Source organism: Muntiacus reevesi, chromosome X (assembly GCF_963930625.1).
Source record: "Muntiacus reevesi chromosome X, mMunRee1.1, whole genome shotgun sequence".
NCBI classification, from domain to species: domain Eukaryota; kingdom Metazoa; phylum Chordata; class Mammalia; order Artiodactyla; family Cervidae; genus Muntiacus; species Muntiacus reevesi.
In genome coordinates, this window is record NC_089271.1 from 31,972,653 (window position 1) to 31,987,820 (window position 15,168).

The following is a 15,168-nucleotide window of genomic DNA, read 5'->3' on the forward strand; positions in this document are numbered from 1 at the left end:
ATTTGTATGTTAATTTTATATTCTGCTAATTTACTAAACTGTCTTGGTGTGTTTGTTAATGTTATTGTTTATTTGTGGCTTTTTGGGTAAACAGTCATATCTGCAAATTCGGATACTGCTACCTCTTCTTTCAGCTGTTTTGCCTTGAGTTGGTTTAGTTCATCTGGTTGTAATGGCTAATACTCTAAACACAATATTAAGTAGTAGTGAAGATAACTGAGCAACCCTATATCTTTTATATGTTTTCTGTTTTTGGTCAGAATGCGTCAAATATGTCCATATTAACATGCTGACTATTGGACTAAAGTGTATATACATGGTATAATATGTGAGCAACAGTATTCAAAGATTCCTTTTTATACTAAATATTTTTATCAGGAAAGGGTGTTTTACTTTATCAACTATCAGTATCTTAAATGTAAACATTATATTCAAATGTAAACAAAATGTTAAGATCAGTAGATAATTTGAAGAATGACTTTGAAATTAAAAGAGTTCCCCAAAATAAATCATATAAACTAACAAGAAAGCAGGACCACAGAAAATATGAACAATACAAGAGGCAGAAGACAACTGCAAGATAAGTACATTGAAAATCTAGAGACTGTAAGAGAGAAGTGACAATTTTCTGAGACAAGATCATCTGGATATTAAAAAAAGAAGAAGAAGCAAAAAAGGATGAATAGACTAAAAAGTATTTTATGACATAATATCTCTAAAAAAATTACCTCCCTTGAAACCTTTCTCGGAAAGTTACCAGAGATTATAGTCTACTAAAAACAGAAGAATAAAACAAGAAAGGCTTCCCTGGTGGCTCAGACAGTAGAGAATCTGCCTTCCCATGAAAGAGACTCCAGTTTAATTCCTGGGTCAGAAAGATCCCCTGGAGAAGGAAATGCCTACCCACTCCGGTATTCTTGCCTGGAGAACCCCATGGACAGAGGAGCCTGGTGGGTTACAGTCCATGGGGTCATGAAAGAGTCAGACATGGCTTAGCAACTAAACAACAAGAAACCAAGAAACATGATGAACAGGATGTATGGCTCTGGGGGTCAAACAGAGAAGAGTAGAGACAGGTCTTTGGAGAGTAGCTACCTATCAGGATCAAGACCAAGCATTCTAGAAGGTGGTATGTATAACAAGAGGCTTGAGTTCTCTTAACTTGAGCACCTTGGACTATGACAATGGAAATCACACCTTCTTCTGATGCTTTCTGCCCTTTTTTGTTTTTTTTTTTACTTACACCGTAAGCGTTTTTGTTACCCAGTACTTCACTCATGGCCACGTGAGGTGTCTCATTTATTCCTCTAGTCACCAATTCTAACAAAGTTTAAGCTGTGCTTTCAAACCTGATTATTTTTTTACCCAACACATGTCTTGTAAATCCTTTCAAATCCCATACCCCATTAAGTACAACATTACATAACCAAAATCCAATGGCTCTCATACCCAACTCAGCAAAATAAAAGCGTGTCAGACAAATGACAGCCTCACGTGTTCTTCTCAAAGGGATTCAATTGTTCTGGCCCTCACAAGAATATAAATGACAATCACCACCAATAATTAAATATTTACCATACGCCAGGTATAATTCCATGTGGTTTGCATGCAGAACATCTTTTAAATAAATATCTGATGGGAAAGTTGAGGCTTTGAAAGGTTTAATAATTTACTCAAGTTTACACACACTAAGGGGTGAACTGGGAATTCTGAATTCAGGATTCTAAATCTCGTGCTTGTCCTCATGACCACATTAAACCAAATATTTCAATATCTAAAATCAAAGTGATCAATAACCCTCCAAAGTATCTCTCTTTTCCTTTTTGTCTCATTTCTTTTCCCAATCTGTAGTACCTGTATCAGCCTAATGTCCTGAAAAACTACCTGATACTCATCAATGCATTCCTCATTCTCCTTCTCCAATCATTAACCAAACTTTGTTGTCTCCATCTATCCAACCAGGTCATCCCCATTTATATCATTCAGGACTCATATCAGGATTTTGCCATGCCTTGGTGGAAAGGTTCAGGAAGCACTTGGAAATGTGGATCTTAAGCTCAGTTTTACAAATGCAAGTTTGGAAGTTTGCATACTCAAAAATCATTTGCTCAGTGCTTCCAAAGTTTCATGCCCAATTTTAGGTCGTGGGTAGAGGTGATGTTTGAGGATACGAAAGAAAATGAAAGAGAGTATTCAGAGAAGAAAGGACTGAGATCATTGCTGGTATGACTGACTTTGTTTTCTAGTCTCTTTCAAGTTTCTTTCTCCCTTTCTTCCTTCTCTGTTGTCATTCATTCCATCCTCTCAATAATCATGTATTGATATCACTATATACCAGGGAGTGTGTTCTAGGTTGAGTGCATAGTGATGACTGAGTCAAGGTTCAGACCCTCAAGAAGTTAATAGATGCAAAATATATGTAAATAATAATTATAATGCAGTCAACAATGGTTCTATATAGTAATTGCTACGAAGAAAGAAACTATAGGTAAATCAAGGCTGTCTCTGCTTATGTATGGCCATCCATACTAGATCACAGGAGAAGAAAAGATCAGGTTAACTCTAGTGCAATTGTACTGGATTACATACACATTCATTCACACAATGATAGTGGTATTTTGTATTTTCTCTCTCCTTTATTTTTTTTTTTGAAAATTGAGATAACTTCTTCCTTCCTTCCTCCTTCCCTCCCTTCCCTCTTTCTCTCTCCCCTTCCCCCTCTCCTTTCTTTCTTCTCTTCACTCCTCCATCCCTCACTTCCTTCCTTCTTTCCTTGTAACCTTGAGGTAAATTTCAGAAGCTAAAAATAAATACTCTTTCCATGAAAACATATCCAAATTAAGATTATTTTCCATGATTTCTCATGAGAAATTTAAATGTACTTTTTAACCAAATCTTGTCCTTCAATAGCCTTTTTTTTTAAACCCAGTAAACAGCTATCCTGTTCTCCCTTATGTTTAGGTTAAAATTATTTTTTTCTACTCTCTCAATCTAGGAATCTAGTCCATCAGCAAACCCTGTTATCTCTACTTTCAAAATGTATACAAACCATGGCCATTTCTCCTCAGGTCCATGGCTAACAACCAAGTCCTAGCTCCACACTGAAACCAAATGCTTACACTAGCCTCTAGCTCACCTCTCATGTCTAGAGTGTAACTTATATTGCTTCTGTTGTCGATGTTGCTTAGTGGCTAAATCATGTCCAACTCTTTGGGACCCCACGGGCTTTAGCCTACCAGGCTCCTCTATCCATGGGATTTCCCAGGCATGAATAATGGAGTGGGCCACGATTTTTTTTTCTCCAGGGGGTCTTCCTGACCTAGGGATTGAACTCAAGTCTCCTGCATTGCAGGTGGATTCTTTACCACTGAGCCACCAGGGAAGCCCCACATTGCTCTGCTGCTGCTGCTGCTAAGTCGCTTCAGTCGTGTCTGACTGTGCGACCCCATAGACGGCAGCCCACCAGGCTCCCCTGTCCCTGGGATTCTCCAGGCAAGAACACTGGAGTGGGTTGCCATTTCCTTCTCCAATGCATGAAAGTGAAAAGTGAAAGTGAAGTCTCTCAGTCTTGTCCGACTCTTAGCGACCCCATGGACTGCAACCTACCAGGTTCCTCCATCCATGGGATTTTCCAGGCAAGAGTACTGGAGTGGGGTGCCATTGCCTTCTCCCCACATTGCTCTAGTCACTGCTTAAGATTCTCGGCCTCCTAATCTACCATAATGGAGAAGCCAATGCCTTTACAAAGGTCAATTAGATCCTACCTGATTTGGCTTCCCAACACCAACTCAGCTGTGGCTCACAACACTCTTCCCCCAGTCACTCTATTTCAGTCACCTTTCTGTCCCTTGAACACACACAAGGACTTTTGTACCCGTTCTTCCTTCTGTCTGGAACTTTCTTCTGCATGACATCTGAATGATTCATTCTTTTCCTGCCTTCAGGTTTTGTATATGTCTCTTCAGAGAGATCTTCTCAGGATCCACTGTAGAAAATAGCCACCCACCCTATTCTTATCCTTTCCTCATCCTGTTTTATTTTTCCTTTGAGTACCAACCACTACCCAAAATTCTATATTCCAGGTGCAGAGAGATAAAATAAGTTGACAAATAAATACAGAAAATGTCAAATACTTTGCTAAACGTTTCCTTGTTTAGTTTAGCTCATCTGGTTCACAGAGCCCTACAATTAAAGAGATTTTTTTCTTTCATGCTATGCTCAGAAACCTAGAGCACCTGACATGTCACAGGTGCTCTATAAATAATAAATTAATGAATATAGACTTTATGTGTATTTATATAAAAACATGTCTTCTTAAATATAAATGATTATTATGAAGAATATGAGCTTAATGTGTGCCTATAATATTCAAATTATTTATTACCTAATATAATAGTTGCAGGTAGTTTTAATAATAGGACCAGGTCTAACAAAAAGCACCATCCATTGACCAGGTACCAGATTGACCACAAAGTTTATTCATGATTTTCCATACGATGTTATGGATAAACCTGAACAAACATTTTGGTCAACACAATATTTTGAAAAGATTGGTTTTCTGGGTGCCAAGTGAGCTAAATGAAAGAAGAAAGCAGTTAGCAAATTGATCCATAATTCTCATTTGTCCTCATTAAATGACAGCTAATATTAAACCATGGGGGTGGTTTCACTCACATTTCTAATTAAGGGGTCTGCTTGTGTACATCTGTCAGTGGGCTACAGTCCTGGACAAGACTGAAAGTGATGACTTATTTACTGATCACCTATTGTCTACTTTTATTGTTAATTCTCTTTGTACATAGAATTGAGACAGTGAAATTAGTTTAAATTAGAGTAAGATTTGGCAAAGGACTTTTTAAAAGCCATACTCTGCCTTTTATTGTGAACTTTACAAATCTGCCTCTAGTTGCATTGCAAGAGAGATTTTTATTGCTGAACTTGTATCAATGTATTCATGTTAGATTTGGTTTTAACTCTCTGTGTTCTGGCTACCATGATCATAATTGGATAGAGAATTCTAGGAGGCTAAAGGGACCCAGGTCAAGTCCAAAACATAACCCTTAATGGAGCACCAAGAACAAGCCTCAGAATACCACTAAAATAAATCTCTCCTGCAGAAGCAAAGTAATGAACAAAAGAGAAGTCAAAGGACATGGTATATGCATTGGAAACTTTCTCTTAGTAAGAAAAACATATCATTGCCCATGAAATAATTGCCGTGAAAGAAAACAAGGAGATACAGCTGACAGTAATGCCTGGATGGGCTATTTTTTTCCCCCAGAACATAGAGTTTAACTAGATTAATAACTTTCTTTATCACCTATCAAACCAGTCAATCCTAAAGGAAATCAACCCTGAATATTCATTGGAAGGATTGATGCTGAAGCTGAAGCTCCAATACTTTGGCCACCTGATGCAAAGAGCTGACTCACTGGAAAAGACCCTGATGCTGGGAAAGACTGAGGGCAGGAGGAGAAGGGGGAAACAGACAGTGAGGTGTTTGGATGGCATCACTGACTCAGTGGACATGAATTTGAGCAAACTCTGGGAGATAGTGAAGGACAGGGAAGCCTAGCGTGCTGCAGTCCATGATGTCGCAAAGTGAAAGTGAAAGTGAAGTCGCTCAGTCGTGTCCGACTCTTTGTGACCCCAAAAACTGTATCCTACCAGGATCCTTGGTCCATGGGATTTTCCAGGCAAGAGTACTGGAGTGGGTTGCCATTTCCTTCTCCAGGGAATCTTCCCAACCCAGGAATCGAACCCAAGTCTCCCACATTGTAGGCAAATGCTTTACCGTCTGAGTCACCAGGGAAGTCACAAAGAGTTGGACAAAACGGAGCAACTGAATGACAACAAATCTGCTTATAGGATAGAGTTTTGAAAAATATTCTATCTACCTTTCTCAGATATGTATGCCAATCAGATATATATTAATTGAGACCTGTAACATAAGAAGAGTATTATAAGCTTATATACATGTAATATATATATATTGGTTGGGTTGGTTGAAAAATTTCTTCAGGGTTTCCTATACAATGCCAACCCAACATTATATATATCTCTGTTTGGTAGGTTTGTGAGTCTTTTAACACCAGTCCAATTCTATTACTGAGTAAAGATCCCTCTGGATAGATCTCAACTTCAATCAAGGATAGTGATTCTCAGCTGGAGAAAGATCATTCCCCATTGAGGCTTCATCAAAATCCTAGATGAAGTTTCCTTAAACATTCTCTACTGTGGACCTGATTAAACTGCTCATGTTCTATAGCAGTTATTTCCAGTGTGGTCCCTGAAGCAGTAGCATCAGCATGTCTCTCCACTGCCTGTTCAAAAACCTAGAGTACCTGATATACAATAGATCTCAATAAACAATTAGTTGGTGAGTATAGACTATGTGTGTGTAGTGTAAACACCTGACAATTAGTTTTTCTGATGATAATGTAAGGGCTTGATATTAAGCTTTTGATTGCCAAGGCATCTACTTCAAAGGCATCTATTTGGAATAAGCACATTACCAGCTACATAACTAGATAAAGAGTCAGGCTGCCTCACCCATGCAAGTTACCTCTTTTAGAAAGCCTAGATAACTGAGAGTTTGATTTTTCTCTTCCAGGATTTAATTCCTACTCTTACATTTTAAGTTCACCAACAGCGAACCCACAAAAACCGAAGTATCTCACCCTTGACCCTAATAAAGGCAGAATCCCAAGTTTTCTCTCTCTCTACCTGTGACCTCACTATGTGGTCCCAGGCATGCCTTGTACCCTCCAGGTTTAGAGCAATAAACTAAAGTTGTTTTTTTTTTTTCTTCAAAGTTCCCTGATGGTTGCTGCTGAGATGCTTCTTGAAATAACAATAAAGAATCACAAAAGCCAAAACAGTCACTACATTGACTACTCAAGAAGTATCTATGGGGACCTCCACAGGTACTAAGGGATCAGGTGGGTGCCCCCAGCATTTCTAGCCAATAGCAACATTACTGATAAGCTGACTGACTCAAAACAGTGTATTATTGTGAAAGCATGTTTCCTTCAATATAAATGGTTGTTTATGAAGGATAGGAACTTAATTCACAGACAAACTATTAAAAATATGTCTTCACAGTCTGACACAATAACTGCAGGTAATTTAAATAAGAAGAACGCTTTCTACCTGGGAACTTCTTAAAAATCAAAGTTCTTGGCCCCCCCCCCCACCCCTAGATCCACAGAATCAGAAATTCTGGCTGTGGGTTCTGGTGATCTATGTTTTAACAAGCCCTGAAAGTGACTGTGATACAGCGTGATGATGAGTGTGTGTGATATCAAACAACTCTACAAAAAAAGGTAACCCAATTACATTTTCATTTTAGATCCAGATGTCTATTCCCTAAGTATAAACTCGAGGCTTCAGATTCAATTTTGAAGGAAGAATTAGTGGTCCTAAGTAGGGAGGGCAGCCTAATTGCTCCATAATTGCCTTCTATTGTAGAACTTCACATTTTTCAACCAGAAGCTGAATATTAACATGATCAAATGGATATCTCATTCTTGGCCCAACTGGCCCCAACAATACATTTATTCAGGAATGGCATCTTGCTCTCTCTCACAACCTCCATTCTCCACTCACACAGATCTCCTTGACCACCTGTCATGTGACAGGCCAAACTTCTTTAAGTGTTCCATACTTCTGCATACAATTCTTGTTGCCTCCACCTTTCTTTAGATTGTCTTTGCATGGACAATCTCAGATTAAATGTCACCTCTTTTCAGAAAGTTTTCCTCCTCTCTAAGCAATTAGTCATTTTTCCATCTACGTTCTCATAGCACTTCTATTATATTAAAGGTCAAATTTTATTTTAATTATGTTATATCATTACTTCTTCCTTCAGATGACAATCTGGAGAAGAAATCATGCTGAATTGTGCCTTTTTCAGTGTACAGTACTATGCCAAATACAGAGTTGGCAATCAATAGATATTTGTTGAATGCTGAAAGGTTATTTTAGCAACCATATAGCTCCAGTGGGACAGTACCAGAGTGCCAACTATTCTTTCCACAATGAAAATAAATCTCTAAAGTCAATATATGTTGTTTTACTAGAAAGTTATGTAGGGCCCTAAGACAGAATAAATCGGACAACTAATGCATTTGCCTATCAGCTACAGAGAATTGTTTTTTGCCAGCAACAGTCATGCTAATTGATAAGTATTTACATTTGACAGTTAAATATGCTTGCCACTGAAACCATTCCATACTATGTAGGTTTTGCAATCAACAACTTCATTTCTGTCATAAGATAGTTCAGAACATAGAGCAAAACATGTATACCTTCTAACACTAGCTAGAATTATTAAGAGCTCAGTAACAGTGGATTGATAAAGAATAACATATTTCTAAGAAAGATGTGCAACATAAACAATAAATTATTTGTCTTTCATTGAAAACAGTGAGAATGATCACAGTCTAATTTTCCTTTCATTAACTGAATGATATCCTTTGTTACTTGGGTACTTTGCAAAGATTAGATTCGGGAAAACATTCAAAGGAATGGTTCTCAATGGATTAGACCATTAGCATAATCATCTCTATTGCAAACACTAGACACATCATTCTCGAAGTCATCTTAACATTTTGTGTAGATGTCACGGAGCCCACATGCCAGTAAAGCAATCAATATCTTGCATTTCTCACCAAATTATTTTAAATCAATATTTAAATTATTTCTTACACATAATAATTTGCTAATGTCTAATGGAATTAAAAATCAATATTAATAAGTAACAGTATCCACAATTTACTGATGATATTAAAAATTAGATTATGTCACTCACTAAAATATAACACGTATAAGGTTTAAAATTTAATGTATTAGAAATCACTTGGAAAGAATCAATTAAACATTGATTGAGTTTTGGGGTTATTAAACATCCAAAGATAGGCTAAAGTTCCTGTTGGTATTGCAAGCATTAAATAACTTCTCAAATTTTCAATGAACTCAAAATCCTTTTCTATGTCTCATAAAACCTATCAATTGTGTGACATGTCCCAAGAAAAATGCAGCATTTTGTAGATGGAGTAGTTGTCACAATAGTAACAAATATGGAAATATCATGGGGTTTAAAGTCCAGTTTCCTGGCTTCCAGCTTCATCCCTTCCCTTTACCTTAAGTAAGCCACCTAAATCTCATTAGCTCATCCTGAATATTTATCTCATGAGGTCAGTACAGCAACTAACCATGAAAGCATATCTCAAGAGCATTATTAACATAAGGATATATGGGAACCAAAAAGTTCCTATTCTTCACTATTTCTGAAATGAGGACTTCTATAGTCTCCTATACCAATATTCATCTCTCCAAAACAATCATATGGAATAATTCAAAGTGCTACCAAAGATTTATATGGGCTTATTATCATGATCCAGAGACTTAGTTCACTGCTCCTCAATCTCCCTAGTGACCTAATTCTTCCTGATACCAACTAGGAGGGAGAAACAGAAAGCCAGGAGCAGATTGGTTTGTGTCTGTTCATATTTATGGTGAATCTTCCATGACACAGCAGCTCTGCTCTATTACTTCTGAAAGTCAGACCCCTTGTACAAGGTGGTGGTTTAGTCCTAATAAGTCATATCAAGTCATGTCCTATTCTTGTGACCCATTGGACTATAGCCCGCCAGGCTCCTCTGTCCATGGGATTCTCCAGGTAAGAGTACTGAAATGGGTTGCCATTTCCTTCTCCTGGGGATCTTCCCAACTGAGGGATTGAACCCAGGTCTCCTGCATTGCAGGCAGATTCTTTACTGACTGAGCCACCAAGGAAGCCCCTCTTGTACTGTGGATATATATAAACTTGTTAGTACATAGATGTTTAGAACTGACATAGTGGAAGGTACATACAAATTGTTATCTCTTGCACTGAAACAATGTTTATCCCCTATGCCTCAGTATATATATATATATAATCCTCCTTTTATATAATGAAACTGTTCAACTCATTTAAAATATATAATATGCTTACTGTGTGTGCCTGCATGTTTGTGTTTGTGTGTGTGTGTGTGTGTGTGTGTGTGTGTACTGAGGGCATGGATTGGCATAGAGAGTGTGGCAAGATGATGAAATATAAATATATGTTCTATTCTCTCTGTTCCATCCAAAGAGAGTAGCCAAAACCATCCTCAAGAAAGAAATGAGCAGGCATCCAAAGAAGTGCCTAAAGATACTATTCATTGAATTCAGAAAATATATTACCTGATAGCAAAACTGGCAATATTTTGTTTTCTATTTATACCATTTTTATTAATTTATTTATTATTTTACTTTACAATATTATATGTTTTCACATAAAGCAGAACTATACATATAAGGAAAACAAGACTCAGAGAATTTGAACTTTAGGTGTACCTTTCTGAAATGTCTTCAAGTGTGGATATAGTGATTTCTCCTAAGGCTCCATGGTACAAAGCTATGTAAAGAAGCCTTGTTTACTGATTCACAATTTTAGTGTGAATTTGTATTATATCATGCTCATGACGCTGGCAAGATGGTAAATTATGGTGAATTCTTGGGAAAATATGTTGCTTCAGTTGATTGTATCTCATGTCATTGTTATCATGAGAGGGTGTATCTGGTGTTTTTGGCATAGGCATATACATTGCATGGGCTTTCTCTTCTGGCTCAGGAGTAAAGAATCCTCCTGCCATGCAGAAGACATGAGTTCAGTCCCTGGGTTGGGAAGATCCCCTGGAGAAGGGAATGGCAACCCATTCCAGTGTTCTTGCCTGGGAAATCCCATGGACAGAGGAGCCTGGCAGGCTACAGTCCACGGGGTTGCAAAGAGTTGGACAGGACTTAGTGACTAAACATACAAGCACATACATTGTGGCAATGAAGACATTATCATATTATAAACCTTTGAGAAGTTCACAGACAAAATCAATTACACAGTTTTACTTCATATAAGTCTAATACAAAGTTGTCTACTACTTTTGGAAAAATTACAGAAAGTGAAGTTAGAAGATGGAAAGAAGTTAATCGCTAAATCCAGCATCAGATCAAACCCATCATATAACTCACTGATAGATGGTTTAAATCTTTCAATTGATCTAGTAGTAAATATTTTACCCCACAAATTGCTTTTTCCTCTAATGCAAACATCAAGCAAGTTTTATGACAAAAGTATTGGTGGTCATGATTTCAAAAGTGTACTTTCCTTAAATGATTTTTTGAAAGAACTTGTGTGAATGTGCAAGATTTTTATAATGTGAATTATATTTGTGGTACAGTAAATACTAAACATTTTTTAGGATTATAAAATAGCTATAAATTATAAAACGAAAACATTTACCTTGAATTAATCTTAGCTAGCAATGACTTTGTGTTTATGTGGTGATAAATATTGTTTGCTTATCTTTATAGAATAGATGTGATAAATCACATTCTAGTAAAAATTTGGGGAATTGAAGGTTAATAGAAGACTTATTTTGAAAAAGAGATAGGGCCTATTTTAAAATGGAACTGGAAAAATAAAAAAAATCAGTTGGATTTACTACAAAGATACTTTAAGCTTCAAATGACACAAAATGATAAGGTTATATTTAATCACATTTTCCCCTTAAACTGTAGCTTTACAAAATAACCAGAAACTACTTTGCTGTCTCCCTATACTTTACAGGTATTATACAAAGGTGTATATGTGTATATATGTCTCACTGATAAACCTTTTACCTCATCATATTCATCTTTATTGTTGTTGTATGTGTTTCTCTCTGTCCAATGTACCACAAAGACAGATGATACTGTTTCACTGCTTTTTCTGTCTTTTTGAAGCCTTCCTCAGCTTTTTTTTTTTCACTCAGAATGTCCACTTCTCTTAAATTTAGTATATACTTAATTATCTGTACTACTGACCAAATGTATTTATTATACATATTTGGTGTACTAGTAATGATCAACGGGATTATAAAGAAAACACACATTCTTGCATTGCTCTCTGCTGTTCCTTCCTTTAGAGTCAATCAGTAGAGCATGCTTCCTAAAGCTTTCTGGATTCACTCTAACTCAGTACTGCTTTTTCTGACTACCTAGAGACTACTTAGTGCTACTCCATTTAGCAATTATCCAACATCTCCCAAATATGTATGTTCCATGAGATCAGAAAATTCAACTTTAAACTAATTTGGTGCCTCCTACAGGCCTAGACTTCTGCTCAATTTCTGGTAGCAGTGAAATAAATATATGTCAAATGACATATCTCACAGCTATGTTTATCTTTTGGTACCACCGAGTAGCTTAAACTGAATCAATTAGCTTTCTCTTCTCATTATCTTCAAAAGCATCGAGATAAAATTTAGTCATCCAACCTGAAGTCACAGCAAGAAAGAAACCAGGTAACATGGAAAATATCTTTCAGATCTCTAAATGAAAAATCAATACACACACACACACACACACACTCTCATATAAATTTTATCCCTAAATAGCTTCCTTCTATTTTTGTTAATATATTTATTTATAATCCTGATACCTAAGATATGCCCAAATATGAAGCTCAGACATTTAAAAGAATGGTGACTCTCCTGATCCAACTTTAATAGGTTCAGGGAGAGCACTTATAAAATAAATGAAGTAAGTGGGAGTTGAATTTGGGGGCGGGCTAGTTTCAAAAAAACAGTAAACACACTCATGGGTGTGATTATTCCACAGCTTTTAAGATATGAGGGCTCCTTAGGATAGGGAGTGCCTAAGACAGTGCTCACAATATTTTACAGAATATAAGATATCAAACTATATTTGTTTATTAGCACATGCATTATGGTAAACAACACTTAGAAATGTCAATGTACAGAGACTGATGATCTATTTAGATTCGTGGGAATGAGAATTCACAATGTCTATCATGTTTACACCCCTTATTAAAATAACTAATTAGTTTAATTCAAACATTCAGAGTAGTTATTATTATTATTACATACATTATTATTATGAAAAAAATCTCTTTATACTTTTGATTTGTTGATAGATTTGTTTGAAAGCTTTTATCTATTGTCTGCCACAAAGTTCTGAAATTAAGAAAATTTCAGTGAGGCTACTAGATACAGTAATTAAACCAGACACAGCTATCTGATAAATATTCTCAGAATTATGAGTTCCTATCCTAAATATTTCTGAGTTTATTTTTCATTTGTATTATTATAATTTTCTTTTTATATTATTTGCATGCCACTTAAAAAAAGTTGAGATTTTTAAAACATATTTCATTCCTCTGTTTATTAAAGTTCTGTAATAGCTACTTATTAAATACCTCAGCAAATAAATATAAATGAAATTTGATTAGTTAAAATTCAGTAACTTTACTTCTTGCCAATATACTAAAGAGCACCTGGTGCAATTCTGTTGTCAAATACCACAAAGAATGGATGATACTCTAAAGCTTTTTGAAGTAGTAAAGGGAACACTTTTTAGACTGCATCTCCCAGTAGATTTTTTGGATCTACTGCCAAGATTTTCACAAAGTGAGACAGGCTCAAGAAAAGAGTAATTTCTAAATATTAAGGGTGTCAGGCATTGTGCTAGAAATTCTCACACAATGTGCCTCTTTTAATCATCACAGTAACATGCAAAATAACCATTATTACTATTTTACTTCTCTTAAAGCCTTGCATATAGGAGCCATATTTTATTAGTTTTATACTTCTGTTATCTGTATTTGACTGATTATACAGGCATGCACACACACACACACACACAATAAAAGGATGAGGAAACTGACTTACAAAACATTTGACTGATTTGCCCAATCCACAATTATTAAATGTAAATCAAGTCTTTCTAACCTTGAAACCCACAACAAACCCCTTATATTTCACTCTTAATGGTAGCTTTCAAGGTAAGAATATTTTACTCTGTGTTCATGTAAAAATTATCTAGAATTGTGCTATTGATCACGAGTTAGTTGCATTTGCAAAATAAATAAATATTAGGAGTATGGATTGATGTCTGCATAAAAAGAGAAGAAACTTATCATTGGGGCCAAATAGCCTATTCATTTTTCCTGTACTTTGTAAAGATCAAGAAGGACCAATAAAATGATTGTTTTCAGAACAATAAAGATTTCTCCTATCTTCTTCTAGTGTATGATATATACCAGCTACTTGATGAAGATTGCTGAAAAAATCCTCTGGTGACTTATGTTGTTAAAGAAACTAATATTATGAAGAAGAATCAAAGAGATGTTTTATTAAATTAAATAATTTCTCTTTATCACATATTCTGTTGTTTCTTCCTTAATTAAAAGTCAATATAATATTCCCAGATTTGCACAGCTAAAACAGACTATGAGGAAAACAATATGGACATGTAAATCACACACATACACAGTTCATTTTGAAAAATCAGCATCATGTTTCAATAGAGGAGCAACAAAATATCCTTACCTTAGAAAATTGTGCATTTATCCATTTTGTGAATGTTTTCTTTTGAACATCTTCTCTTTCATCTACAATGTAAAAAGGAAAAAGAAAAAGAGATATCATTAAGAAGCAACTTTGGATATCACTCATATTTTACAACCGAAATAACTTTCTGTTAATATACATTAGTGTTATTGTATATTTAGTAGCAAATTCACTGATAATGAAATCGAACATGAGTGATGTTGTTACTGAGCATCCAAACTAAAATGAAATCTGAAAAATAATTGATACAGTCAAGTCCATATTCATTCAAATACTACATAAAAGCATTTAAAAAGAGACAATTTATTAATAGTGGTGCTACCCTGGTGACTCAGTGGTTAAGAATCTAATTGCCAATGCAGGAGATGTGGGTTCGAACCCTGAGTCTGGAAGATCCCTTGCAGAAGGAAATGGCCACCCACTCCAGTATCCTTGCCTGGGAAATCCCATGGACAGAGGAGCCAGGTGGTGACAATCCCTGGGGTCACAAAAAAGGTGGATACGACTTAGTGACTAAACACCAACAAAGCAACTATCATGAGTAGATGCTCCAGTAGAATCAAAAGAAATAATTGTCTGTTATTTCTTCCCAGAAACTATTCCTGAGCTTTTTCCTCTTGCCCCATTCCCAGTCCATCAGGAAATTATTTTTCCCTCCTTTGTAATACCTGCATACTCTAACACAGGCCCCTAACATAGCTTTTTCCCATTATAGGAGAGGTTTCCTGATGATCAG

At 36.0% G+C, this 15,168-nt stretch overlaps 1 protein-coding gene across 2 annotated transcripts in view; it reads right to left on the reverse strand.

Moving 5' to 3' along the window:
* The window catches only part of DMD (dystrophin), a 2,163,935-nt gene that overhangs the window by 1,957,112 nt on the left and 191,655 nt on the right, over window positions 1-15,168 (reverse strand). For both annotated transcript variants that reach the window (XM_065915496.1, XM_065915495.1), the window contains exon 2: window positions 14,412-14,473. In XM_065915496.1, the coding sequence (XP_065771568.1) occupies window positions 14,412-14,473 (62 nt within the window). The remainder of the gene's footprint in view (window positions 1-14,411; window positions 14,474-15,168) is intronic.